This window comes from Osmerus mordax, chromosome 4, assembly GCF_038355195.1.
Source record: "Osmerus mordax isolate fOsmMor3 chromosome 4, fOsmMor3.pri, whole genome shotgun sequence".
Taxonomy (NCBI): Eukaryota; Metazoa; Chordata; class Actinopteri; order Osmeriformes; family Osmeridae; genus Osmerus; species Osmerus mordax.
This window is the reverse complement of record NC_090053.1, coordinates 3651709-3679397: the sequence shown is the minus strand read 5'-3', so window position 1 is coordinate 3679397 and position 27689 is coordinate 3651709. Positions and strand designations below refer to the sequence as shown.

Here is a 27689-nt window from a genome sequence, read left to right as displayed (position 1 = left end):
AACAATAATAAAAAACAATATATCACAGCGAGTACAAACAATTTTAAATCAGTTACCACTAACCACAAGAGCAACAAGTCTCTGAGCAAGAGTCATTGTGATCCTTGAGGGAACTAACATCGGGTCAAGCGAACCATTCCTAAGTACCGTTGTACTCCCGGAACAAGTGCGTCTTGAGCCTTTTCTTGAAGGTGGAGAGACAGTCAGTGTCTCTGATGGAGGTGGGGAGTTGATTCCACCACTGGGGGGCCAGACAGGAGAAGAGCTTGTGTTGGGACCGGGCGGTCTTGAGCGGTGGGACCACCAGGCGGTTGTCTGAAGAAGACCGTAGGTGACGGGTGGGGGTGTAAAGCTGCAGGAGAGACTTGATGTAGACGGGTGCAGTCCCGTTCACTGCTCGGAAGGTCAATACCAGGGTCTTGAATCTGATACGGGCCATGATAGGTAGCCAATGGAGAGAGATGAGGTGCGGGGTAACATGGGAGCGTCTGGGTAGATTGTAGATTTTTAACTGTAATTATCTCAAGCATTACTTACCATGACTGTACTGTACTTGAATGAACTGTGGTAGTAGGCTACTTTTAAAACGCACTGTCTACATTCGTTTGTCAGTTAAACGAATTTAAGGGGAAAAAACGTGTAATTATGTCAGACCACCAGAGAGCAGAATGGAACCTTTCATTGAAAAGTCTGTGTATTTGTGTCCAACCTTTTGTTGCGTCGTCTTATGTATTTTAAGTGTATCTTAAGTGATAAAGAAATCTAATCAATATTAGACAGTTCACTTTTTACCTTGTGTTTTAACTGCAATGTCATATGAGTAACATTTGAAGACAGTAGGCTACAATTAATCGTGTAATTAAAGTTTTGGTTAATGGAAGTCGATGCAGACCTTCCAAAATTCCATAGTAGGCCGAGGTTAAAGTTGAACTTTGTCCTAAATTGCTTTCATGGCGTAGGCCCAATAGCCTTTCGCACTATTTGTCAGTTGTAAAACTTAAGCCGCGCCAAATGACGAACAGTATTAAGAGGTTTCTAATTATTTCACAATACTAACTTGGAGTATCGTCGTGAATTGCACAGGGTAAGGTCAACTAAGTTTCAAGTCTGGGCGGGTCTTCGTGTACAATTTGGGGGGTGGGGTATTCTGTAAAGATCAGGCTAGGGATGTTAGAGTTTCTATACGCTGTGGCCAGGGTAGGTGAGGCGGCTGGGCAGAGCTGTTTACTGCCCTCGCCAGTTTTAATCACCAAGGTTCTGAGATATTTTTGGTATCGTTTTTATTTTTGATTGAATAATCTGTGGAGAGATATGATCGTGTAAATAGATTTTCGACAAGCAACGGGAAGACAGTAGAAAAGGTGTGCCTGGAAGTGGTCTAATGATGGACAAATCAAAGGCTGAAATGGTAAGTTCGGCGTTTAACATGTGGAAGTGATCTGATCAAGTAATTGTCACTTTTCAACTATTGGCTACATTGCAATTAAATAAAAAAATGCAGCGCACCTTAAAGTTTGTACTGGATAATTTAGATAATTTTAAAACCCTCATTGTAGCCTACTTAGCAGATAATTTGGGACTTGTTTGTAGCTAAGTGACCCGAGATACTTCCGACTAGCTTTGAAACGATGAGTCGTTTTATTATATTACATTTATGTTGTAATTATTTCCAATTTTAAACACAGCCTTTATCACTTTCGGCCAATGTGCCGGGGTTTCAATTATAAATCAAGCTCTCAAATGAACCTAAATTTGACCTGCTCGGGCACGTGTAGGTCAGAGCTTGCCAACGAGGAATAATTTCAACTGGATCACTGTGAAATTATTTACTGTAGTAGGCCTATCTTCTCCCACTATGTTTCTGCTGTTTAAATCTTTTTACCAGGCTGTTTGAGCACATTCAAGGAAAACCTTAAGCACATTTGTATTATTGAAACAAAGGATACGTTATTGCCCTATTAGTAGCGTATCACAGTGTGCCTTCTGTGATCCTGAAGCCACAAATTAGTTGTAGCTACGATTTGGCTCTCCTGTGCCGCCATTTTATTTTCAAGTTAACGCATACAGCTGTTGCTGTCTGAAGGCTAGGCCTAGAGTTTACGGTAAGACTGTCGTGAGGGTCAATTTTATTTATGATTTAGCTCCACCTATTTGAGGTGTATATGACATAACATATGTTTTTCTTTATCTTGTTGAATCTTATTCCTGCAGGACAGTTTGGGAGCAGGGTGCCATGGAAGTCCAGTTGGCGTTCGACTGGGGGCAGTGATGGAACATCTCCAGAGGCAGCAAGAAGCCAAACTGCAGTTGGAACGCGAGGAAAAGCACCTTCGTCAAGCCCAGCTCGCGTTTGCCAAGCATGTGGCTGCAGCAAGAGTCTCAGGGGCCCCACTAGACTCGACTTTCCGAGGAAAGAGCATCGAGAGGACACGAACAGAGCAGCAGCAGATTGGTGATCGCCACCAGAGCAGTATAGGTTATGAGAACGAAGAAGACGAACACGGCTCTGGAGGGGAAGACGATGAAGAGGATGACGACATGGATGACGAGGAGCACAGTGAGGGAGAAGAGGGCGAAGATGCTCTGGCACTCAACTTAAAGAAACCCCCACTCCAACAAAAGCCCATTTTTTCTTTTACTCCTTTTTCAACATCACTTCCCACTGATCAGCCAGCCACGTCACCTCCGATGACTTTCAAACAAGAACCAGAGGAAAAGGAGCTGTCTCCCATCGACCAGCATTCATTCACATCACCCAATGGACTTACTGACTGGAGTTTTGATGAACAATTCAAGCAAGTAAGTTGGTATACAGTATTGGTGATCATTGTGACCCTGTTACTATATTGGCATACCATTGGCCCCTGTCAAATGCGCCAATCATTGAGGATTTTCTTTCCAACCATCTACATCCATGTGATGTTTTTTGCCCTTCTTACAAACTAACAGGTCAGACAGACTTCTTATAAAAAATAATAATTGCATCAAATGGCATGCTGCACAGATGGAAAGAAATGGAACATAATTCCCCCCCTCCGGCTATTGTATGTGATTCTATCCTGCTCTCATTGTTGACCTGCTCCTGTTGGGGGTGGAGGTCTTTTCTCTGGCACACTGCTCCTGGGGAAGCCTCCTGTTGTGAAGGAAGATGTGTGTCCTCTTTGGTAGGGAGCCAACTGCAGCAGGGCTTACTTCGGCTACAGTTCCCACCTCAGACTTTTCTTCACCTCATGTGGCTTTTCGGAGAAAGGGTTCTTGGCAGGACTCAGCGGTGCTGGCACTGGTCCAATCCTCCCGTGTTTGGTGTGAACTCTGAAACATCTGGTTGAGATGTAATAGGGGTGAGGGTGACGTAGAGAACTGGAGTGATGTCGTGTTGTAGTATAGACTATAGCACGCTGGCTGTATGTTGTGCATGGTATGCAGATTAAAAATTTCACCTACTGACTCAAATTGATGGGTAGGGAGTGGTTTTGCTTTAATACCATTCTGTACAAAGGACAGCATCAAGACTGACTAACTTGGGTGTGTAATATTTTCTCTTTCATAGGTAAACAAAATTAAGTGATCTTTAATAGTATAATAAACATTGATTTAAAAGTGTGTGCTTTTAGTATTTAAAGCGTAGGAACATTTTTCAACCTATACTTGCCTGACCCTTGTCTTTTCATGAGTTGTTATATATTTGTCTGTATGCAAGCCCAGCCTTTTAATAAGCATAGGTCCTCCTTTTTAAGTCAACCCGACTAAATTAATTCTGAATCATCTTGCAGCCACACTGGGCAAGGTTTTATCAATGGACACTCCATTTCCGTCTCCCGGCAACGGTTTATGGCACAGCTGCAAGTGGTCAATTTACAATTTTGTAGACGTGTGTTCTCGCGGTGTGTTTTATTTCAAGTGATTTGTTTTTTTAGTTTGCCTGGGTAGTTGACAAGGATCACCTGTGTGGGGGTACAAACAATAGCAGGAGCATTGAGAACACCAAGATGGTTTAGACTTTTGCTTTCCGTTTCTCTTGGCATCTGATTCTGACTATCCAATGTTGACAACTACAAGCTATAATAGGCTCTTTAAAATCGAAAGAATTAACATGGTGTGATAATGTTGATGGTATTGCAAAGGATCTAGATGGAAACCACGGGATGCATCCGATAGACGCCTGGATCAAGTCGACTTGCAGCCAGAATCACAGCATGGGGCCAGATACATTTTCACTCGGACAGGAGAATAGAGGCCAAATAATTCAATTTGGATTAAAGATTTGCCCCCTCCTGTGGCAGTGTGTCTGGGTCAGAGTATACAGCTGCTTGGAAACTATCCAAATGAAATTAATCTTATGAGTCCCCCCCCCCCCCCCCCCCCCCCCCCAAAAAAAACCTTCAGTACTCATAATGTACGGTAAGATTGGCTTTTCTTGAGTGACTGTTATTGTTTAAATTGAGTAAGTGTATAATAGTCATTTTTATCTTGGGATTGTAGGTATTACCAGAGTTGGTTGACCTACAATATTTGAGTGTTCTACTGGTTGTAGAAGTAGCAATTAAGGGGGCTCTTTGTCAATAGATCCACAGTAGGTCTCTGCCTCACCAATGAGGGGGGGAGGGGGTTTATTATTTTCGCTTGATGACTGAGGGACGAGCCATTTTGATCTCCCTCCACTGTCAATAGATGGCTTCCGGGGAGATGGGCTGCGACTATTCAAATGGCTTTGTCGAAGCGATGGGTCAACAGATGTATTCTCAGGGGCACTGTAGGGTGATTGCAATGCGGCCAGAACAATTGAACACAACTCCCTGAAAAAACGCCGAATAGGGTAGATTGTCCAAACGTCACCCTACCACCAAAGCATCTTGGGGTCAATGTGACAGGATTTTTGCGTAGGCCACTTTTGGACCAGTTTTTTCTTTTTACTAAACTTTGATCTGCCGTCATGGCTCTCGATCAGTGCTGACCCAGACACAATACATCCCAGTGTGCTTTTCCACACGGTTACACAGATTCGTGTCACATTCTTGGCCCTCCCAACTGTCAGATATGATATGGACTGGGGGGGGTGGAGGACTAATGAGTTTCATATGAAAGAGCCTAACGAGCAGGGCCCCTTTCATTGACCCTTCATTCTAGCATGCTATGCCTTCTTAGACGACCACTGGCCAAACCTCTCCAGATGTAACGCTGGAGACTCTTAGCATGTTTCCATCCCCCGCCCAGGCTGGTCTTCACGCTTGGGAAGAGAACAGGTTTTTTTGACATCGGGGGTGGAACAAGTCCTAGTGTCCTTCGGCCCAAAACTGGATGTCTTATAATCAATCGTTGCAGCTGTATAAATGAACACAGTCACACAGAAGTCACCCTATGCAAATAAATGCAAGACCCCCCCCGCCTCCCCCCCTCTTTCTTTCCTAACGGCGTTCCTGATATCCTTGCAGCTGCTGGTTGATTTTGGCCAGAGGGCAGAGGCCTTGAACACAGTGTACCTAGCGACATGGCTGTTTTCATTGAGTGTTCCTTTCCTTTGCTGTTTGTTTCCAGAAAGGTAGCGTGAGCTGGGCTGAGGAGAATGAAGAGCAGAGTCGTGCCAGAGCAGAGCCGTCCAGAGACTTCGCCAAGGTAACGGAGATGGCCACGCAACACGTTGTTGAGGCAACAGCAGCTAAATACTGGTTGTTCCACCAGTGTTTACCTCCCGTGTTCACAGTTGGTTTCTACCCACAGCTCTACGAATTGGACGGTGACCCAAATCGCAAGGAGTTCCTGGATGAGTTGTTCATCTTCATGCAGAAAAGAGGTAAACGTGGTGTTTAAAAAAATAAATAATGTACAGTCCCAATATCCACTTCAGCATGATCAACCGTACAAGCTTCAGAAGCGGTCACCCACACTGTACTTTCATCGGGTGGACGTCTCCAGCATGCAAGAACACCATTTTCAGTTTGGGAGGTTAGAACAGTTGCCTCAAGCTTGAATGCTATAAAAATGCCGAGTGCAATCACCCCCCCCCCCACCCCTCTTTATTTGTGCGTGTGTGTGCACGTCTGGGTAGGCAGTGTTGCGAGGGTGGATTAGGAGGCCCCACTTGTCTAGCTAAGGATGATGGATGACTGTGCCTCACCCAGGGCCTCTGCTTCAACACAGGAGGAGAGACGGACGGGAATAGTGGCCCTTCATAAACAGTTCTATACTCTTCATGTTGGGGGGGGGATCATGATTTTTATGGCTGGTTAGCCCATAGGAACAACAGGTGTCATAAATATCGCGGCCATTCGTGGTGAATACAGCGCCCTTGTTTTCACATCATAGTGTGACGCAGACTGCAGTATTGTTTGTGACAATAGGCCACGGTTCACCTAGTGTTTGTTGCTCTGCGGAGCTTCTGAATAGAGGTTGTGGAGTTGCCATGGTTGACAGTAAATAGCAGACCCTGCACCTCCCCCCTCCCCAGCATTAGCAGAGACCTCCCTTCAAGATGTCAGCCTTTCCTAACCCACCCCCGAGTTGTAAACATTTCCAAATCCGAAGCCATGTGTGTTGCACAAATGTCCAAAGGAAGAAGTAATCTCTCGTCCGCAGCAACTGTTGTTTGAGGCCCTTCCTCATAAATTGGATTTATTTCAAGGTAGGATTGGTACCATAAGCTGTCACTCCTTGAATTGACAAGCCATGTTGTGTCTAAAGCTGACCCACGCCTTGCTGTGCAGCCAATGACTGAGAGGGGGGCTGGATTAACCCCCCCCCCCCATCCAATCTGCTTTAAGGAGCTTCATTAGAGGGGCCTATCCATACAGATTAGAATTCTAACCCCATGTTAACCTAATGACACGTGCCATTTATCATGCAGGCACTAATTGTCTGCCAGCTGCTTGTTCACCTGCTATTTCAACTACCAATTGTTTTTCCAGATAACAGAAAAATATATTTTGGACCTCCATTTCCAATCAGTCAGCCATCTTGCTTGTCTGGTTGCTCAGTGGCCCCTCTGATGTGCTGTCTTCTCCCAGGCACCCCGGTGAACCGCATCCCCATCATGGCCAAGCAGGTGCTGGACCTGTACAAGCTCTACAAGCTGGTGACGGAGAAGGGAGGCCTGGTGGAGGTCATCAACAAGAAGATCTGGAGGGAGATCACCAAGGGCCTGAACCTGCCCACCTCCATCACCAGCGCCGCCTTCACCCTCCGCACACAGTCAGTTCTCGTCTTATTCACCGTTTTAGTGTCGGTTATATATTCGTTTTCGAGGAGCGAACCCGGGGACTGAGCAGGCAGAGCGCGTACCTCGTGGGCTGAGGCCCTGACACAGCGGCCCAGGTTCGATTCAGGGGGTCAGATGGCTGAGCGGTTAGGGAATCGGTCTGTTAATCAGATTCCAGGCCGTGCCAAATGACGTTGTGTCCTTGGGCAAGGCACTTGCCTCGGGGGGGAATGTCCCTGTACTTACTGTAAGTCGCTCTGGATAAGAGTGTCTGCTAAATGTCGAATGTCTTTATTGACTTGCATGCTCTGTGAACTCCTCGGATGGTCTTGGCCCCTCTCAGTGTTGGGATACGGGTGTTCAGACATGCTAGAGGAAACCATATGGAGTTAACAGGGCCACCAGTCTCTCGAGAACAGACTGAGTCGGTAGTATAAAACTCCAACAGTCCTAGTTAATGCTCTCTGGATGAACCTCTGACTGCTTGTTGCTAGTGTGCGGTAGATCCAAAGACAGAAATAGTGCATGAGTGTTGGTGTCACCAATCACAGCGTGTGTTCATCTTGCATGTCTAATTTAAGTCTTCTTTTACTATGGGTATGTTTAGATGGATAAGAGTGTGTATGTTAATATTTGGATGTACAGTATCTGTTCCCTTGTGGTCCATGCAGGTATATGAAGTACCTGTACCCGTTTGAGTGTGACAAGAAGGGGCTGAGCTCCCCGGGCGAGCTGCAGGCCGCCATCGACGGGAACCGGCGCGAGGGCCGGCGGGCCAGCTTCAACAGCAGCCTGTTCCGCTACTCGCCATCGCAGGCCTCGGGCCCCCACGCCCTCCTCTCCTCACCCAAGATCCACACGCACTCCTCCGGACACAACGGCCTGCACTCGCCCCCCAGCCAGGCCCTGAAGAGGAGAGCAGGTTTGTGGCCCCGTCCTGTGGAGGACAGGTTAGCGTGGAAGGTCATTATATAAAAGGAGTCTGTTTTAGGCTTGGCATGCATGGCATCTGTGATATCAGCAGTCCCGTCCCGTCCCCCCCACAAGTGTGCGCCCCACGTGACTAAATGCGACATCGGTGTTCAGGTCATTGCGCCCTCTGCTGTCATAAATGCATTACGACATCCAGGACGTCGCATGTGACAGCGGGGCCAGTCAGGACGCCGTCCTTCATCGGGTGACAGGAGTTGAATCAAAGTCCCCCCTCCCTCCCTCCCCTTGTGCCTCCTCAGATGACGCGAGCGGCATGCTGCCCGGCAGGCTCCCCATGGCGCTGGGGCAGCAGCAGATGGCCCAGGCTGCCACCCTGGAACACCTGAGGGAGAGGCTGGAGAGGGCCGGAGGGGGCGAGGGGCCAGAGAGGAAGATCGCGCGGCTGGCAGAGGAGCAGCAGCGTCTGATCCAGCAGGCCTTCCAGCAGAACTTGCTGGCCATGGCCTCTCACTTCAACCCTGTGAAGCTCCCAACAGCCGCCAACCACGACCATGGTCAGTACCCTGCCATGGTGCAGCGCACTGCTGCACATGATGGAGATGGAAACTGCAGTGGTGGTGATGCAGGTTGTTAAAATTGCCCTTCCTCTTACCTACCCATTTCCCCCCCCCCTCCCAGAGAGCAAACAAGATCTGTCTCTGAGTATTTCCACCAACGGGGCTGCTAGCATCAGTGTGTCAGTGGAGGTGAATGGCACTCTTTACTCAGGTGGGTCATCTTTATTCTCTCTACATGGGTTTGTTGTCTCCGTGGTGACCCCTCCCCTCCTCCACACACACACAAACACATTTATCGATCTGCTCTCTAGGAATGCTGTATGCCCAGAAGTCCTCCGCAGCCTCGTTGGTGTCCATGACAACAGCTGGTCAGAGTGGGTTTGGCAGCATGTCGTCGACACACAGCCCCTCCTCCTCCTCCTCCTCTCCCTCGTCCTCTAAGGGTCCCAACTGAGTGCATCACTTCTCTCAGCTGAGATGGAGCCGTCAGAGTGCATCTAACAGCTAGATACATCAGCCAAATTCGACCGTGGAAACACTCGATTCCCTTCCCCTTGCCTCGTCACGCACCTCCTGCTTGTCGACAATATTCTCACGCACGAGCCGTTCACAGTGGTTCATCACGTTGTGTGTTACAGGTGAACACTTATTTTTTGTGTCTTTCATTTTCCTGATGTCAACTGTGAATTCAAACTGACTTTGGTCTTTGTGAATTTCTTCCTCATTAACTGTTTGTATTAGCATTAGTCATATCAAGATGGTCTGTAGACTTGATTTTAATTTCTTTATGAAAATATTTAGAATTGCGGAAATGGTAAAGGAGTCTTGTACAAATGCAGCTTTTAAGACGGTAACGCTGTATGATAGTTAAGTTAACAGCCAGCCCAACTGTAGAGTTGGGTGGGTATCTACCTCCTCTGTGGACCAATGAATACAGAAAATCACTTGTTTACATGTTCGTCTCTAGCAATAAGACAAAATCATCTGTCTTTGTAACCATTTTGTGTCCATGCATATTTATGAAAAAAAAAAAAAAAAAGCTTTGGATACTTTTGGCTGCAGTTCAGAAGGGCGAGATGTTTATAATCAACTTTTTACCTCATTTGCTTTTCCATGTTTTGGGAAGGGTCTTTCTCAGGAATGTCTGTTAGGCCAAGATGGATACCCTGAGTGGCAGTTCATTCTGTTCCAAAACACACCCACACCTTTTGTGTTTTTGAAAAAATGTTAATTCATCTTTGCATTGATCTGAAGAATATCAGAGAGACATTCAACCAGGTCTACCTCACTTTCTAACAAAGAGTTGCTTGTGTTCTAATTTAGTAGTTTAGTTTCATTTTTAGATGGAGTGTTTGAATCACTGCAGGAAGCATATGGCCTGTCTTTATTTAATACTGCTGTATGCAATCAGAGAATCAATATCCTGTATACCTCTCACACTACACAGAATGCCTTGGGAGTGCTACAGCTGACAACCAAAGACCTGTTTGGTATTGTAGGAAACAAGTCTTCTTTTTGATAATCACCCAATGTATTTCCTATGTGGACATTGCCTTGAGGAAATAAAATCTGATGTGAAAGCCTGTTTTTTTTTTTGCATCAATTCTTGATCAAGTGATGTGTGCATCGAACCTGCAAAGCCAGATGGTGGTGCTAGCGCCCTCTCCTTAGAGACTCTTCTGGAAAACAGTGCATCGTTGTATTTGTCCGTCTGCGATTTTTTATAATTCAAATTTCTAGAGAGTCACTGATGTGAGAGAATTGGAATAGTTTAATCATTTGCAGAATGAGCAAAAGTTCTACGTAAGTTAAATTGATTGTGAGAGTGCACGGAGGAGAATTGAGTGTGTACGTCTAACTGTGGCTAGATAAGAGTTTATCCCTGAATTACCAGACAGATGACTGAGGACTAATGGAACTGACAGCTTGTGGTTCGGGGTGATGGAAGGGTTTTCACTGTTGTGGAAGTGGATGTGCACCAGTGACTGCTGGATGGGCATCTGGAGCACAGGAGCGGTGGGAGGTGGAGCAGCAGGAGGTGGAGCAGTCTGATGGGAGGGATCAGGAGCTGTGTCTCCGCCCACGGCCCCCCGCCTTCTCACAGAACAACCACTGATGGTGTCAGCAGGTGGAGCCCGTCTGGATAGATCTCGTAGACTCGGTAGATAGAACATATCCTTTCACAGTTTTCAGAGAAGATAAAATATCTTTCAACAGACTTTTTAAGATACTTTTTTTTTTGGTGGGGGAGGGGGGGGGGGAGTTCTTTTGTTGTGTTTTGGGATGATTAGCTTAGCGAAGATGCTTTAACGTTGAGGGTGCGCCCATCTGCGTCAGTAGTGAAATGAGCAGGTTGCATGCTGCCAACTACTTTGTCATGTCGTCAAGACTACAACAGATTTGTGATGTTGAACTCTTTCATTGGAACACAAGCAGAGATTTGGCAGGTGTGCCCCAGTGACATCAGCACTCTGAACAAACGCCAGGCATCCAAGAGACTTCTGAAGAGGAAATCTAAAGAAGAGAGAAAAAGGGAGTCCTCGGATTGATCAGGAAACAACAACAAAAAAGCAAAGAAAAACAGGAGAAACAAATCTGCATAATATAATTCTGGTTCAGTGGAGACCAAAAACGTTATTGGTCCTTGTAAGAGAACATTACTACTCCAGATGGAATCATGGAATCTGCATTGAACCACTGAGCACTTTCAGTATGGAGTGAGCTCATCTTGTGTTCCATAGTTTCTGCTTCAGGAGGGCACAACGGCAGGCACCATGCCATACCACGACGAAGAGTACCCTGGCCAGTCTCTCTGCCAGTCTGTGGTGCTCTTCTGCTGCAAGGGGATGATCGAAGTCATCATGGTCCTACTCTTCTTCTGGCTGCTCATCCAGGTGTTGTTCACCAAACAACTAGAAGGTAAAGCCCCCTTGCATCTTCTTTTAGGTGACAGAAATAGCATAGATCTGATGTGATTCTGCTAGATCGTGCAGTGGCAACGGCAATCCTTATCTGTGCGTCTGTTGTAAATGTTGCCATTGTCCACTTTTGTCCAGTTCACCTTCAGGTTCTCCTGATCGTTGGCCTGGTGGTGTTCTGTCTCTGTCTGATCCTGGGCTGTGTCCTGTGCATGAGGATGAGTGAAGTTTGGCCCCACCAAGATAAAGAGCTTGTGACAGCAGTCCTGGTTGAGCCGGTCGCCTTTCCGACAGCGACCGCCGCGGTCCGGGAGCAGTACGAGGATCTGGACGTGGACGTCCAGGAGTTCCCCTCCACCTTCAGCAGCCCGACGGCCTCCAACGACAACTTCATCAGCACGCCCTACTCCCCCCGCTCTCCAGCCTCGGAGATCAAGGAACACCCCAAGTCTTACTCCCCCCTGCGGCGCCTCAGCACCCCCTGCCTCTCCTCCCCCGTCTACAGACCCAGGACCCAGGGCCGGGCCTCCTTCGGCTCCCTCCCCAGGCTCGGGATGCTGTCGAGGACGCGCAGGGCGCTGGAGCGCCGCTGCAGCGCGACGGGGCATCACGCTCGCGACGGCTCTCCGTACAGCGAGCGCAGCAGACTCACCAGCACCTGTTCTTCCTCCGTGCCTGAGGGGCCCATCCCCCTGGCCACGCTGCACTACGGGTCCAGCTACAGGCAGCCAGGCCCCAGCCTGGACTTCAGTATGGCCTTCTCTCCAGAGCACGGCACCCTCACTGTCAGTGTGCTGGGCATCACCCGGGCCTCCCACAGGCTGGAGGAGGTGTCTGTGCTGGGTAGCCTGGCCCCTATGTGCCCCTGCCCGGTGCAGGCCGCGGTCCGGCCCAGCCTCAGCAGGGAGCCCTACGCCCTGGGTCTGGTGCTGAACGTGGGCTGTGTGGAGGAGCTCCAGCGCTGCGTGCTCAGGCTGGCCGTGTACACGCGCCATCCCCCCAGCGTGAGGGGCTCCCCTCTGGGGGAACTGGAGGTGCAGTGCGGGGGGAAAGACTGGCATCCAGATCGTCCCCTGCATGTCACTAAGGAGCTTAGTCCAAACAAGTGGAAGCTTAAAAAGGTACTTGACGTGGATTGACGCATGTGTAGAGGAAATATTTTTTTTAAATATATAGTTGTTTTTACCAAAGACAGAAATCAGTTGAAATTTGGGTAATGTGCTGGAAAGAGGTTTTATGTAAAAAAAAAAAAACAGGGTGAGGGTTATCTTACAGAGAGAAGACAGCATCTAAATGAGTGTTTGTCATTTCATGTGTAGCATATCAAAGTGAAGGGCATGATCTTTTTAGCGATAGGGATCATAGAAACGGCTAAGCTTCCTTTACAAATGCTGCTTTTGGTTCATGTGGAAAAACATGAAATGAGATCATCGTAATTACACCTCTCTCTCTCTCTCTCTCTCTCTCGTTCTCTCTCTCTCTCTCTGGTGAATTTGTACCCTTTGACCCCAGAGCCTGACCTCCCAGGATGCATCGACAGGCCGAGGAGGAAGCAGCACGCCACAGCCCCTCGGTCAACTCTTCATTCTGCTCCAGTACCAAACTCTAGGCCACCGCATCAAGGCCATGGTGCTGAGAGCTGACAACCTCGTCAAGCTCACACATGGCTCACTATCACCAGGTAGGACCCTTACCTAGGGCTGACCCTCTACAGAGGATATCCATGGTGCCTACAGGCCACAGCGTGTAGGGTGATTGTACAAGCTGCGTGGGCTGTCCTGAGCTTTGCTTTTTAGGGGCAGAGGTATGTAGTAAGCCCTAATGTTTGCTTTTAATGTTTTGGGATTAAAGCGTGTGTTACTGGATGTGAATGCGGCTGGAGATCATCCCTTTTTTAATAACATTGTGGTTTTAATCCCTCACTCGCTACTTCAATCCTCCAGACAATGTTCCAATCCCCTCCAACACTGAATTATTTAACAGAGCCTGTCTTGGTAGTGTCAGACTGACTAGGTTGTTTCCTATTTGTCCATTGACGCGAGAAGCTTGGCACAGATGCAAAAATACGTTTGCTTCGATAGGATTTGGATGAAACAGAGAGTATGTTAAACCCGTTTCTTCTGTACATTAGGTTGATAATAGGTCAGTAATCCTCCAAGCCTTCCTATCTGCGACTGAATGTGTTGTACTGTGTGTCTTCACCTCCACACAGACTACCAGGTGGTCGTGAACCTGCGCCAGGAGGGAGTTGTGATTAGCACAAGGGAGACTAAGGGGGTAGGTGGGGCAAACACTGTGTGGAACTCCCCTTTCCTGTTTGAGCTGCCTCCTGGAGATGTCAATCAACTTCCTCTCCAGTTGGAATTCATTGTCACGCAGGTGGGAACGGCTTTTGGCGCTACCTTCAGCAAAGGAAATATGTATTACCTTACAAAAGATGCCCCTGAATACATCCAGAAATCACAACACCCCTTCCCTGTTCTATTGTGACAGAACCAAGCCCATTCAAAGAGCACGGTGCTTGGACGCGTCCTGATTGGTCCTGAGGCCTCAGAGGGAGGTCGAAGCCACTGGAGAGACATGTGCAGCCAGGGACAGGTGGAGAGGGCACGGTGGCACACCGTCCAACCGGAGGTGACTGACTCCGGCAGCCAATCAGGCCCCAGTACTCTAAGTTTGAAACCAACTGGGATCTGATGAAAGGAATTATATTCTCTTGTGAGTCTGGTTGACTCCTCCACATGTATCTCTGTACACAAATACATGTATTATCGGCTTTGATCTGTAATAAACCATTTGTTCCATCATTGTTTTCCACACACTTCCACGTTTAATGACAAGTACCATTTATTTCTTCTGTATTCATGTACAAACGCATCACACTCATGACAAGGGTCAGTTGATTGATGTTCACATGGATTAGTCTGGAAAAATGTTTGATTAGTCTCTGATTTGTCTCCACAAACAAGTGCATGATAGGAATCATCAGCAAGCATAGCATTACCCTCCACGCAAAGCTGGCCCAAGGTGTTCGATGTTGAGGCTGTGTGTACTGTCTTCACAGTATAGTAGTATCACAGCTATCAGTACCCGCTCCCACACACACACACACACACACACACACACACACACACACACACACTGTGCTCTCCCCCTGTGAGATGCAACAAGTAACTTGCACCCCCACCCCTTCTACCCCTCCTCCTCCTCTTCGTCAGGACTAGAACAGATCTCCACCTGTCGAGCCAGATAAATTCCATCTCCACAGAGTAGGGGTGTCCCAGCCCCCAGGTGGTCCTCCTGGGTAGGGTCTGACAGTCTGGGCACCCTGGCCTCTAGTTTCCTCTCAGCATGCTTGGGTGCTGCGGTACGCAGGCCCTGGATCTGCTGCTGGAACCTTAGCTTGGCTAGGTCAACAAAAAATACAAAAGGAATCAAATCCTAAAGGAAGGAATCAAATCCCATGAGCTACGGAATCATGTAGTGCCTGTTGATTTGATGGGCAAAGTAACAGGAAAGGTGCCACACAAGCGAGACTAAAAGAACAGGAGTTATGAACTGGAGAAATATTCAATCAGTTAAGTCAAATCTCTTATTGCTTGAATATTTTGTTTATATCATGCTGTGTCATTAGGACTTGGTTAAAGTAGGGATGTTTCTCTCGTGGAAAAGCCCCTGTTCAGGGTGTCTTAATGCCCAAAGCTCGTTCCAGAAGAGTAGAAGTAAAACTAAGAGCAGAAAACCCAGATCAAGAGAATATAAATTAATCTACTCGACGACTGGTGATTGTACCCGATTAATTCACACTTTCACCTTTGAGGAGATTCTCATTTTTTTCTTTCAGATTGCTGATTTCCATGCTCATTGCTGACATCTGGCAAGACAAAATGGTTGTTTTTAGGCCGATGGGTTATCTTGTCTTATTTACCAGTAGGTTTTAATAGGGATCTCCCTTGAGATGTTCGTTTGAAGGATGTTTAGCATGGCCATGATGTAGGATGGCGGCTAACTGCATGTTTGGTGCAAGCTAGTGGTTGGTATGTCCTGGAATGCTATCTGGGTAGTCAGATGTTGTGCATCTGAGCTCTTGACCAGATCGTTCAGTTTCTCAGATCCAAATCTGATTAGTTTCTCAGTGGAGCATCGTATGTGAGATTAACTCAATGCTGTATCCTGAATCCCTTCCCCTATATACTCTTGATTAAGACAGAGACTGGAATTAGGGCAGTCTGCACAAATTTGCTTATATGTATATATGTGTGCAATCCTGATTGGTCCAAGGGGCCCAGAGCATTAATTTCAGTACTTAATCTGAAGAAGTGTCATGATCATGCCTGTTAACATCATTATGATCTTGGGGGAGGGGTGTGTGTGTGTGTGAAGATTCATTGGCCAGTGAGCCTCCTGTGTTAGAAAGCAGAGAGATTACAGAGAGGGGTTATACGATGATGTCAGTGGTAGGGGGCGAGACCAGGAAGACATCTGACCATATGTGCTTTGTTGTGGAGCTCGTCCCTCAGACAAGCCATCTCCTCCTGCTCCTCCTGCTCTCCCTCCTTCCTGTCTCGGCAGTCCACCTCCTCCCTCCGCTCCTGCTCCGTCAGCCCCGGCCTCAGTCCTGCCCCCTGCTGGTGGCCCCCGTCCCTCAACGGCTCCTGCTGCGTCTTCCTCTGGCCGTGCAGAGTTTCTACCGCATTCTGCCGAAGCAAGGAAGCGAGTGGGATAGATTTGCGTCGTCTGGAACAGGTCTACGTTGACCTTTTCCGAGCACATCGACGCGAACCCATCCCATCTCGCAAATCTCAGTGGAAATGAGTCGCGACGTGTCTGCTCTGTCCTTTACCTTGATGACTGTGGACTGCTGCGTGCGCCCGTCGCTCGGATCTCCTGCCGAAAGGTCACAGGTCGGCCCCTGCAGCTCGCGCTCTTTAAACAGGGTCTTTAGCTAGAACACACACACACACGCACCGAATGTTTGATCATATTCCCCACAGTTTTGTGGGAAATATGATTTTGAGTGTGTTTTCAGTTGTTTTTTTTTTAAATCATTCTACCTGCTCGGTAACCAGTCTTCTCTGTTTCTCCTGATCCACAATATCCAGAGTAGCCGTTCTCTCCTCTTTTTCCCCCTTCTTCTTCCTGTCGAGAGGAGGCTTCCCTTCTTTACTCTGTGGAGAAGGAGGCGATACCAAACGCTTACAATCTTTCAGTGTAACCAACGTCACAGCATCAGAGTTGTGAAGAGCGCTATGAGGACCTGGTGAAGTTGGCGCAGCGACTGCAGCCTCTGGACCGCTTGGTCTCTGTCCTTCTCCAGCTGACTGGCTTGTCTCCTGCTCTCTGAGATCACATGAACACACACAGCACCGGAGGGGAAAGCCTCTCAACCATGGATGGGATTCAGGATCGATATGTACTTGTTGTTTTAAGTCAGTTGAGGGATTCAATGTCGATTCAGATGCTTTGTAAGTGTTTAATAAGTAACGCCTTCAATCTGTAGAGCAGAGCGTGAAGGAAAGAACAGCTATATGGAGAGACTGACCTTCCAGCTGGGACCGAAGTGCATTCAGGACGTCCTCTTGGCTCTCACCGCTGTGACCTTCTTCTGCATCCTGGTCCTTCTGTGTAACAAGCTGGATGTCCATGCAAAAAATAGTATAAAGTAGATTTGAAAGTAGATTTCTGTACTACAAACCTAGTTGTCAATGATTGCGTGAATTTACAAGATCAGTACATCAGTTCATAGAAACAGAGAGTTTGAAGAAAAAAAATACATATATAATTTTAGAAGGATGGGATGATGAGTAAATGTAATTAAAGGAGATCTTTAATATGATGACTTTTACCTTCAGCTCAAGTGCAGATATCTTAATTTGTGCCTCTGTTCTCTCTGCATCTCTCAGTCTCTCCAGACTCCTCAAGCTATGCTCCCTGCCACAGAAAACAAAACACACACATTAAAACGTCAGTTGGACATCTGGAACACATCTGGAACACACTACTTAAGTCAACGCTTCAGCCAGTTAGCTCTGATGAGAAGTCCGCAGGGAAGGCATACATACTTTTCCCTAAGTTCCTGCTCTCTCTCGGTCAGTTCCAGATCCAGCCTCTGAACTTCACTAATTTGCTGGTTCATCTAGTCATGGGATGTATAACAACAGATGATGCGTGATGTAGTAAAGGGACTGTATCCTTCCTAAACATCTCTGTCCAGGAGTCCTGTACCTGGCCTCTGGCTGACTGAAGCTCCTGGTATTGCTCCTCCAGCTCACTGTCTCTGTCCCGCAGCATGTCCCATACCTTCTGCAGCTCCACCTTCACCAGGCCCAGCTCCCCATCCACCTCCTCCAGGGAAACCTGCTGTGCGCGGGCAAACAATGCATGACAGTGTGTACGCCACACACCAACATGGTTGTGTGTGTGCAGAGACCAAATTGTTTAAGTGGGGTCAGATGGCTGAGCGGTTAGGGGATCGGGCTATTACTCAGACGGTTGCCGGTTCAATTGCAGGCCGTGTAAAATGACGTTGTTGCCTCGGGCAAGGCACTTCACCCTACTTGCCTCGGGGGGAATGTCCCTGTACTTACTGTAAGTCGCTCTGGATAAGAGTGTCTGCTAAATGACTAAAATGTTAATGTAAATGTAGTGATCTGACAGACCTTTGGGCTGGTACTGGGTCCCGAGGGCCTCCGGTCCAGAGTGACGGGCTGTGTCACTGTCTCTGGTGGTACACTAAGTTAGACAAAACAAATCAAAGAAGTAAGGTTTCATGCAATTCTTAAAGATGTTTTAATGCAGATGAAAATACAACATCCACACATTAATGTAAACTCACTCCATCTCTGTTCCTATGTCCACAGTCTCCCCACCTACGGACATAGGGATGCAGAAAGGAAGTTTATCGCCCCCTAGTGTTTTTTGATTGCACTAAATCTCTCAAGGGGTCATTACAGGAGTTGCATATGCTCACTAAGTACCAGGTTGATGATAATCACACTGAGGATGTCTTAGACATGGCATGATAATGTTACCTTTCCCTCTCCCTTTGAGTCTGTGCAGCAGACCTTGGCTCCTGCTCGCCTCCAGCTCTAACTGCTGTTTACAGGCATCCAACTCCAGCCTCAGCAGGGAAGCTGTCTCCTTCTGTGGGATAAGAAAGACACATATGGATCATGGACAATTTGCTCCTGTAATCCAGATGAACACAGTCTAATCCCATGAGCGTCTATGCAGACAAAAGTGGATGGAAATGAGGGAACAGCTGGGAGGGAAGGCCAGCACCTTGACTCTGGACAGATCTGCCTCCGAATCAGCTCTGTTCTGGAGAAGGGTCTGGATCTGATCCCTGGGGAGGAAAGCACCTCATGACTGGTGAACTGTCACACAAAAACAAAGATTTTTTTGTTTGTTTTCGCACACTTGCCTGTCTTTCTGGCTCTCTGTCTTAAGCCTCTCAACCTCTGCAGTTAGTTGAGAAGCCTCCTTTTGCAACTGTAACGCAAGATATTAGATAGATCAATTGTTCCATGGCCACTGTCCACGAAAAGGATCTAATAGTAAACAGTGTGCTTTTATGTGTTTCATTACGATGGGTTCTTAACAGCCTTACTGCATCGCCGGGGCTGTTCTGCTTGAGGCTCTCTAACTCCCCCTGTGTGGACTGCAACCTCAAAGCAACCTCCTGCCATTTGTCACTCCAGTGAGAGACCACACCCCTCAGCTCCGCCATGGACTGGGCTGTCTCTGCCGCCATTCTCTGCCGCTCCACCTCCTTCTCCTGCAGCTCCTGCTGCCTCGCACGAAGCTCCGCCTCCAGGCACTGGCCGCGGTCCCGCAGAGTGTGGTTGTCTGACTCGAGGGCCTCCTGGAATTCTCTGATTGGAAACGCCTTGTTGTTTTCATTGCAATACCAGCGAGCCACAGGTCGTTTGTAGTACAGTCACATTGTCCACTCCTGTTTGATGTTCCTCATCACTTACCTGAGCTGGTCACACCTCCTCCTCACTTCCTCCAGTTCTTCCTGCCCCTCCTGATGAAGAGTATTCAGCAACTCCTCCTTTTCTCCAATCAGCTGTGAGCGCTCTGTCTCCAGTGCTGCAATCTGATTGGTGTGAATCACATGCTCAGCCCCCAGTTCATGCTGCTGTATCAGTGTAGTTTCAAGCTTCTGTTTCACCATCTCAAGCTCAATTGTGAGCTTCTCGTTAACCTGGAGTGCAATGAGATGGGAACATCGGTAAAGGCCACCACAATGGAGATGAACATCCAAAAACAGCATGTGTCACGATTAAAACGTCTTCACCATTGATTGCTCTCACCTCTCTGACAGAGTGCAGCTCTTCTGTCAACAAGAGGGTCTCCTGTCCCTGCTTGCAGGTGCTGGCCTTGGCTTCAGCCAGCTCATCATGGAGCTCACACACCTGGTCAGTGAAACCTTCTCTTCCTCGCTGGGCCCTTTCCAGCTGCAGCTCCAGACCCTGGGCCTTCTGATGCAGGTCTGCCTTCTCCTGCAGCAGTCGATCTTTGTCCGACAGTGCCCCAGACAGCTTGGCCTTCAGGTCCTCCACGCTGTCCTCCAGCCTCAGCAAGTTGGTGGACAGGAGGTCTCTCTCCTGGGACGGGTTTGGGAGAAGGAGAGACTGGTCATGACAGGAAGTCGTGTAAGATGGAGGATATCATGTTTCAGTTCAGGATAATGGCTGAGGTAACTCACCAGGCTAGCCTGGCCCAGCTTGCAGCGAGCCTCGCTCAGCTGGTCCTGAAGTTCGCTGTGGGACTGAATGGTGTGACTCAGTCTTTGATTTATCTCTTCAGTTTGACTCAACACTGTTAGCTGAGTCTAGGACGGTAGAAGAGAGGTGTGGAAGGAGCAAAACGTTACTAGCGAAATGTGAGTTTGACCAATATTCTCCTTTGTCATGAAAGAACAGACCTCTTTAGAAGAGTGGAGTTGCTGGACAGCCTGGTCTCTCTCTGCCTCCAGTGACTCTGCCCTCTCCTCTGCCTCTCTCAGGGCCTCCTTCAATCGGATCAGCTCTTTTTCGGCCTTCTGCTTCCCCTACATGTTCATAATATCAATGTCATAATTATCAACAACATTGGAATGTTCTGCATTTTCATATTGGAAGAAACTAAGCTTCAAGATTTCTGTTGTTGGGCTACCTGTCTGTAAAAGTCTTCTTGAGTCACAGGTAATGTACTGCTAAGAGATCTAGGATTTTTCTGGATGGAGGCAGACTGGATGTTGCCGCCTCTCTCTAGAGTCGACCTCATTTTCAACATGTCCATCTCCAGCTGCAAGACCCTTAATCATGGTCGTAAATCATATTAATAACAAACGTCCTGGGCTCTGTATTAGATCATCAGCAAGTCTCCTACGTCACGACGACACACCAGCATCAAACAGTATTAATGCTCACTTGTCTTGCAGTTCTCCACGTCGCCGGCTTTCCTCAAACCGGGACAGCTCAGCTGCGTCCTTCTCCTGTTCAAGAGCGCTCACCGCCTCTGCCAGCTGCTGGGGGAAGAAGCAAGCAGGCGGTGAGATGAGGCTGTGTCACACACACACACACACACACACACCACAAAGACAACCAGCCAAGAGGAATAAAGAGGTGGAAGACGAATCTAGGTGCTCTAAGGGTATTCTTCTACCTTGTGTTTCATATCCAGAAGTTGCGCTGCGGTTGTGCTGTGGTGTAGGTGTGTGTCTTTGGATTTTAACAGGTCCGTCTGGCTGTCTAATCGTTCGTGAGCCTCCCGCAACCGCTGCACCAGCTCTGCCCGCCGAAAGCCGCTCTCAGTCAGGGCAGCCCGCAGCTCAGCTCCTGGAGAGGGGGACAGGGAACGCGGAGCACCCTCTGGAGCCATGCGGGACATCGACTGCCATCTTCTCATCCCTGGCTCATTCTGCCTGAAGCCACCATTGCCAGTGCTGGGACAGAATGAAACATTTGTTTGGACACATTGTTCATTATGAAGTGTGATGAAAACACTGGAAAAGCATTTTCTCTCTCACCTGGTGCTGAGTTTGGACAGGAAGCCTGCTCCAGAGACACTAGCCACATTGTACCATGCTGAGGACTGGGGAGGAACACAGAAATACAATTTGAAATGGCTCTTAATTTTCTCTCAAGTCAAGATAATCTGCCTATTTGCCATTACCTGAGATTTAAAGTGAGACTTGCTGTCCCACATGTCCAGGTCAGAGAGGGAGAGTGGACTTGAGGCTCGGAGTGAAGGTCTAAGGGTTTTGGCGATTCCACCCAAATCCCAGTCGTCACTGTTCTTTCTAGGGGAAAGCCTCCAGCCCTCATCGTCCCACACTTCCATCCCCTCTGGCTCTGCCCACAAGGACAATGACACGCTTTTTTTGTTTTTACAAAAGTGACAGCTAAGAGTGTCCGACTATTCATAGAAGACTTTCCTTGGCTGTGTCAGTGTTTGTTTACTGGATCTTCTCTATTAACTTCCAACAAAGCCCTGACAGTTATCACACTCTGGCTCTGTTCCACAAGCTTTGTCACGCAACCTCTTCAGCAACACATACACATCCACGAACTAACCAGAATGAACATGGACATTTCGCTCTAATACACAATCTTAAAAACATCAGCAGTTGTTAAGAATCATCGATAAGTTACGGATTTGTCTACGGATTTCAAAGAAGCAGCAAGATACATGAGAAAAGCCACTAAAAAGAAGCTGCTTGCCTCCTACCTTCCTGCTTAAGCCCTCTTCTGTTCCCTCAGAATGCCCACTTGCACTGTTACTAATCAAGTCTGCTGTGATTGCAGGAGCAAGCTGTTGAGTATGCACCCCTTAAAGTATCCATGGTGACCAGCACACACAGGACGCTGTGGGTGTGCGAAGTCCAACCCTTGCTAGATACTCTCCACATGACCTCACTGGCTCATTATGTACTGTAATACAAGTGTTTGTTGCTTCTTGTTGTTTTCACAACAGCTCAGCCATTCAAACGAATTAGCTTCCCTCGTATTATACTGTATTTTGATTAATGGAAGGGTATTTGTGTTTTAAATCATGTTTAGAAATGTTAGAAAAGCAGTTACTTGTTAATATCCTTGTCCTCCAAAGAACGACAGACATGCTGGTGGTTGATAATATTGTAAGGGAGTGACATAAATGATGACTAGACCATACTTTCACCAATACACAGCTATCTGCCAAGCCTCCACAGCTATATGAGAAATACCACATGCCCGAAGGTCCAAAATAACACTTGTTCCCCATTTATATCATTACAAACCATGGGTGCCAACAACATCCCCTGCTTTTGACTATTTCAGTGTGTTAGTCTAGTTATATGGTCCTAATCAGAAGTGAGTTTCGTTTTTTCACATGTTCTATTGTTGAATTCATTAGAATTGGTCTTCATTCTATGTGTGCATCTACCCTAATACCTAAAAATAGAGAGTCTCATGACTATTAACTATTTCAACCAAAACACCAATTTTGAAGTTTGAATGGAGAGGGGAGGAAACGGAAGTCGATTGTTTTTAGCATTCACTACTGTACTGATGCGAAGTTAGCAAGCTCACAGCTGGAAGACGCAAATATTTACTTAATAGTCCGATTGAATAATATTATTGGGTTTTATTTTAAAGGATCTGCTAGAAATAATAGCAAAAAAGGTATGTGCGTTTCCAATACTGTCTATTGCCATTAGCTACGTCAAAGTGGTGACTGGTTGAGATGCCATGATGCCTGTTAGTCGCTAGCCTGCTTGAATTAGCTGGTTATAGCTACCGAACTCAACATACTATTGTAGCTAGGCTACCTTGTTAATAGCTACGATAAAGGTCTGCCAATTGTTCTCTTAAATATACTGAGTAATTTCAAGGATGGTTTTCCTGTTTATTCCGTCATTTTTGATAGCGATCATGTCATTAAGTGTAGCCTATTCAGTTAATGTGTTCTACTGGTAGCTTTTTTGTCAATACTACAAGTACCTAGTTAACCAGTTAGCAATGCAAGTAACCTTAGTTTTCTAGTTAACTATTATCTTGTCCTGAACCATTGTGTTTCTCCCCCAGGACAGAATGGCGGCAGATTGGTTGGGAAGTTTAGTGTCAATAAACTGTGGTACAACTCTGGGAGTGTACCAAGGAGAAGTTTCATCTGTGGACCAGAGCAGCCAGACCATCTCTCTAAAACAGCCTTTCCACAATGGTGTCAAGTGTCCTGTACCTGAAGTCACTTTCAGGTAAAGAACAGTCAATGTCTTGCCTTATTTGATTAGCAATTAAAGTGTAATGTGCATACTGTTTTTGATCAACTGCGCTGGATGGATGGAGTTTCAGAGTTTAAATGAGCTTTTTGTGTTTGCCAATTGCAGTGCTATGGACATTAAGGAACTAAAGATTTTGGACATCCGGAATGGTCAAGATGGGTGGAGTGGCAGGGGAGGAGGTCAGACCAACAGTGTTCCTATCGCAGTCCCACTCAAAGGTGACCCCAGGACCCAGGAAAGGCTGATCTCTCCCCAACAGCAGTGTTCCAAAAGCTATGGAGATCCTCATCTCAACGTGCCAGGCCAGCCCAAGGGATTCCGACGGAGACACAACTCCTGTAAGTATCAACAGTGTGCTGCCTGCGACTGTCACAATACTAACCGCTGCTGTTTCAACCAGTTGGAACTTTGGAAACGTTTTATCGTGCTGTCACAGGGTCGTCAAGTAGCCGAGGAGTAAACCAAGTCACACCTAAGAAGAATGGCGTGAAGAACGGAGGCGGGGGGGGTCCGATGAAGCAAAGGGACGATGAGTGTTTCGGGGACGGCATGGAAGAGAGGTTGGACACGGACTTTGACTTTGAGGGGAACTTGGCGCTGTTTGACAAAGCGGCCGTGTTCTCACAAATAGACACGTCGGAGCGACGGGGAAATGGAACGCGGTCGCGAGGCACGCCAGGCGAGCAGACTCCCTCTCGGTATCGCCATGACGAAAACATCCTGGAGGCAAAACCCATTGTTTACAGGCAGATCGAAGTCCCTCAGCCCGGGGCCAAAGAGTACTGCACTGGTGAGTGACTCACACGGACACGTGAGCATTCTTCCCAGGATAACGATGTACACCAGGGTGTCCTGCAGAAAATGTGTTTGTTAGGTGGTAGGGTGGGGGTTGCCGGTGGAGTGGGGAGGAGGGGGGGAGGGCGTTCTGCAGAGAAGGTAGACTGGCGTTGGTCAGGGTTTGGAATGGAAGGGAGAAAACAGGACAACTGCGGATATCGCTATAAAAAAAAAAAACTCTAACTAAAACGATGACGTAGTTAGGCGGAAGGCGTGTGTTGCTTAGACGGCCGCCTTAACTGAAAAAGGCCTGTTTGAAACCCTGTACACCATCCCTTATCCATACAACCAGAGTAATCGTCTCTCTTCCTCTGTGCAGACTCAGGGCTGGTGGTGCCCAGTGTATCTTATGAGCTGCACAAGCGTCTGCTGTTGGTAGCTGAGCGACATGGTCTCTCCTTGGAGCGGAGACTGGAGATGACTGGTGTGTGTACCAGCCAAATGGCGCTGACTTTGCTGGGAGGCCCCAACAGGTGAGCACTGCACCATGCACATAGTCCATTACATATTGCAGATGGTTTATTTATTTGAAACCATTTTGCATATCGTACTTCCTCCCATTCATTTGAGAAAGCCCAACTGATTACGAAAGTATTCCTGCTTTTGTATTGGATCACTTGCAGACTAACCCCCAAGAATGTGCACCAGCGGCCCACTGTGGCCCTGCTGTGTGGCCCTCATGTGCAAGGAGCCCAGGGCATCAGCTGTGGCCGGCACCTGGCCAACCACGAGGTGGAGGTCATCCTCTTCCTGCCCAACTTTGTCAAGATGCTGGACTCTGTTACCAGCGAGCTCACCCTCTTCAGCAAAACGGAGGGCAAGCAGGTGTCCAGTATCAAAGGTATTTGATGTCAAATTTACTGTAACAGTAGCAGAGTTGGTTTATTGCAGGGATGCTATGCGGTTTTCTGGGGTGTGTTAGAGTTTTGGCGGGGGTGGGAATCTTTCTTGAGATTCTGTTTGTTTCTTTTCTGCAGACCTACCAGACAGCCCAGTGGACCTCATCATCAACTGCCTGGACTGTCACGACAACACATTCCTAATGGACCAGCCGTGGTACAGGGCTGCTGCAGATTGGGCCAACCAGAATCGAGCCCCGGTGCTCAGCATAGACCCTCCAGTCAGTGGGCAGGGCCAGGCAGTGGAAGCCAAATGGTCCCTCTCCCTGGGCCTTCCCCTCCCCCTGCCTGAGGGGGCGGGCAGGGTTTACCTCTGTGACATCGGTGTCCCTCGCCAGGTGTTTCAGGAAGTGGGGATCAAGTACCATTCTCCGTTTGGGTGCAAGTTTGTCATTCCATTACACTCAGCATAACTGGACTGCTGGAACAACACAGACTAACACGTTGACCCTTCCTGACCATTTGGGTTCTGGGGATTTCTTTTTTTAAACACAGAACAAGCCTTCAATTCCGGTATATTATTGTGTTTTGATCGTTCATGTTTAGGTATTCTGATTGCAGCTGCTGGGTGCACTGGAATGTGTTACAAAGAGTGTTACAGATGGGATACAACACTTTTTGGTTCAGATCGGATGAGAGCATTGAGTTTGTATCATCCCGGACTCATTGGATGAGAGCATTGACTTTGTATCATCCAAGATCAAATCTATATTTTTCCTTACATTTCTTTTCATTTGAGCCTGCTCAGCATGTAAACAGTTGAGGATGTTTTCATTGTGACAGATTCTTTTAGTGGCATGGGCAGGTAAGGTTTTTTTTCCTGAAAATAACTACTTTTAATTGAGCTGTGACTGAGCCTGCCGCTTGAGCTGTAACTTGAGAGATTTCAAGAGTTTGTTCAGACAGTACAGGATATGTGGTGACCCATTGATGGGCCTTTTGCAAACACAATCATCCTGCAGAAATGTAACGGTGAGATATGTAAATTGGTGTAAATTAAATTACACCTGTATTGAAGGCTGATATATATATATTAAATAGACTATTTTATCAATGGAACTATGAATGTAGTATGTGTTTAAAGATGAATAATCAGATTTTTCAATTTTTTATTGGTCCTTTCGATTTACAGTTTTTTAGTCTAAGACCAAGTCTCGTCTTTGATCTCTGTCAGAGGAACATCCTTTGAAGTTATGAGAGCAGCACTGCTGCACAGAAGGAGGTCATGTGAGCAGACCGTTTCCTCGTTGGCAAAGCCAGTTAGTTCGCCTTATTTGTGTAACATCTTGAGAGCGTTGTGCATATTCATACGCAGTTGATTTCTTACCAAAATACGGACTTGTTCAGTCCTTACATTGTAGAAGATTGCCTTCTCTGTGTGAAGGGCTTAGCTGTTTTGTGTGAATTGATTTGATTCTAGAGAACAGAAAAAAATAAGATCAGAAAATAAAATCTTAGGACCCTCTTATGCTTCCATACGAGGACTGAAGGGTACATTCTTGTATTTGCTTGCTTGAATTATAAATCCCCAAATGGTCACGGTTCTTGTCTGTAACATGCATTCATGTACATTTGGCCCAACTCAAGTTGAGAATGTGTTGTGCGAATCTTCACATGTTTCATCTTTTGTTGATGATACATTACTGATAGTATTTTCAGAAAATTTCAGGCTGAAGTATATATTTTTTGTCTTTTGAAATGTTCAAATTGAAGGACTAAAATGCTGCTAAATTTTGCAGACTATTTGTTAATTTCATAGCAATTATTGAGGCATACCACTATTAATAGTGCTACCTGTCATTATCTCTTTTGTTTAACAGACGATTGTTGTAGTTATAATGTTATTTGGTTACATGACACTTTGATATATACCACTGGATATTAGCAGACATGTCTGATATGTTAAAACATCTTTTTTTCAAGGATTCATTCATTCTTTACACATTTTGAAGAATTGGCACAATATTTTATAATACAATAATACATGAGGCAAAGGAAAAAAATATAATCTTAGGTTGATGTCAAAAATCTATTTTACAGATTAATTTGAATTATACTATTAGGCCATAGTAATCCGTTATAGGATCAGAATTCAAATGA

At 46.9% G+C, this 27689-nt stretch overlaps 3 protein-coding genes and 1 non-coding gene across 4 annotated transcripts; all 4 read left to right on the top strand.

The window, feature by feature from the left end:
• Window positions 1-1235: 1235 nt before the first annotated feature.
• On the top strand, window positions 1236-10265 carry LOC136941913 (AT-rich interactive domain-containing protein 3B-like). Its single transcript, XM_067234570.1, has 9 exons — window positions 1236-1408; window positions 2212-2799; window positions 5536-5613; window positions 5719-5791; window positions 7002-7185; window positions 7864-8114; window positions 8425-8679; window positions 8804-8893; window positions 8994-10265. Exons 1-9 carry the CDS (start codon window positions 1382-1384, stop codon window positions 9134-9136), a joined length of 1689 nt encoding a protein of 562 aa, XP_067090671.1. The 5' UTR covers window positions 1236-1381; the 3' UTR covers window positions 9137-10265.
• On the top strand, window positions 7492-7642 carry LOC136942636 (small nucleolar RNA U109). Its single transcript, XR_010876630.1, has one exon. It is a non-coding gene; the product is annotated as a small nucleolar RNA U109 (small nucleolar RNA).
• A 1191-nt stretch (window positions 10266-11456) lies between the features above and the next one.
• On the top strand, window positions 11457-14297 carry LOC136941629 (uncharacterized). Its single transcript, XM_067234165.1, has 5 exons — window positions 11457-11601; window positions 11739-12721; window positions 13113-13281; window positions 13813-13979; window positions 14094-14297. The coding sequence occupies exons 1-5, from the start codon at window positions 11457-11459 to the stop codon at window positions 14295-14297; spliced, it is 1668 nt and encodes a 555-aa protein (XP_067090266.1).
• Window positions 14298-23141: 8844 nt separating this feature from the next.
• On the top strand, window positions 23142-27542 carry edc3 (enhancer of mRNA decapping 3 homolog (S. cerevisiae)). Its single transcript, XM_067234872.1, has 7 exons — window positions 23142-23254; window positions 23657-23826; window positions 23959-24191; window positions 24290-24643; window positions 25010-25163; window positions 25314-25531; window positions 25668-27542. The coding sequence occupies exons 2-7, from the start codon at window positions 23663-23665 to the stop codon at window positions 26000-26002; spliced, it is 1458 nt and encodes a 485-aa protein (XP_067090973.1). The 5' UTR covers window positions 23142-23254; window positions 23657-23662; the 3' UTR covers window positions 26003-27542.
• Window positions 27543-27689: the final 147 nt, after the last annotated feature.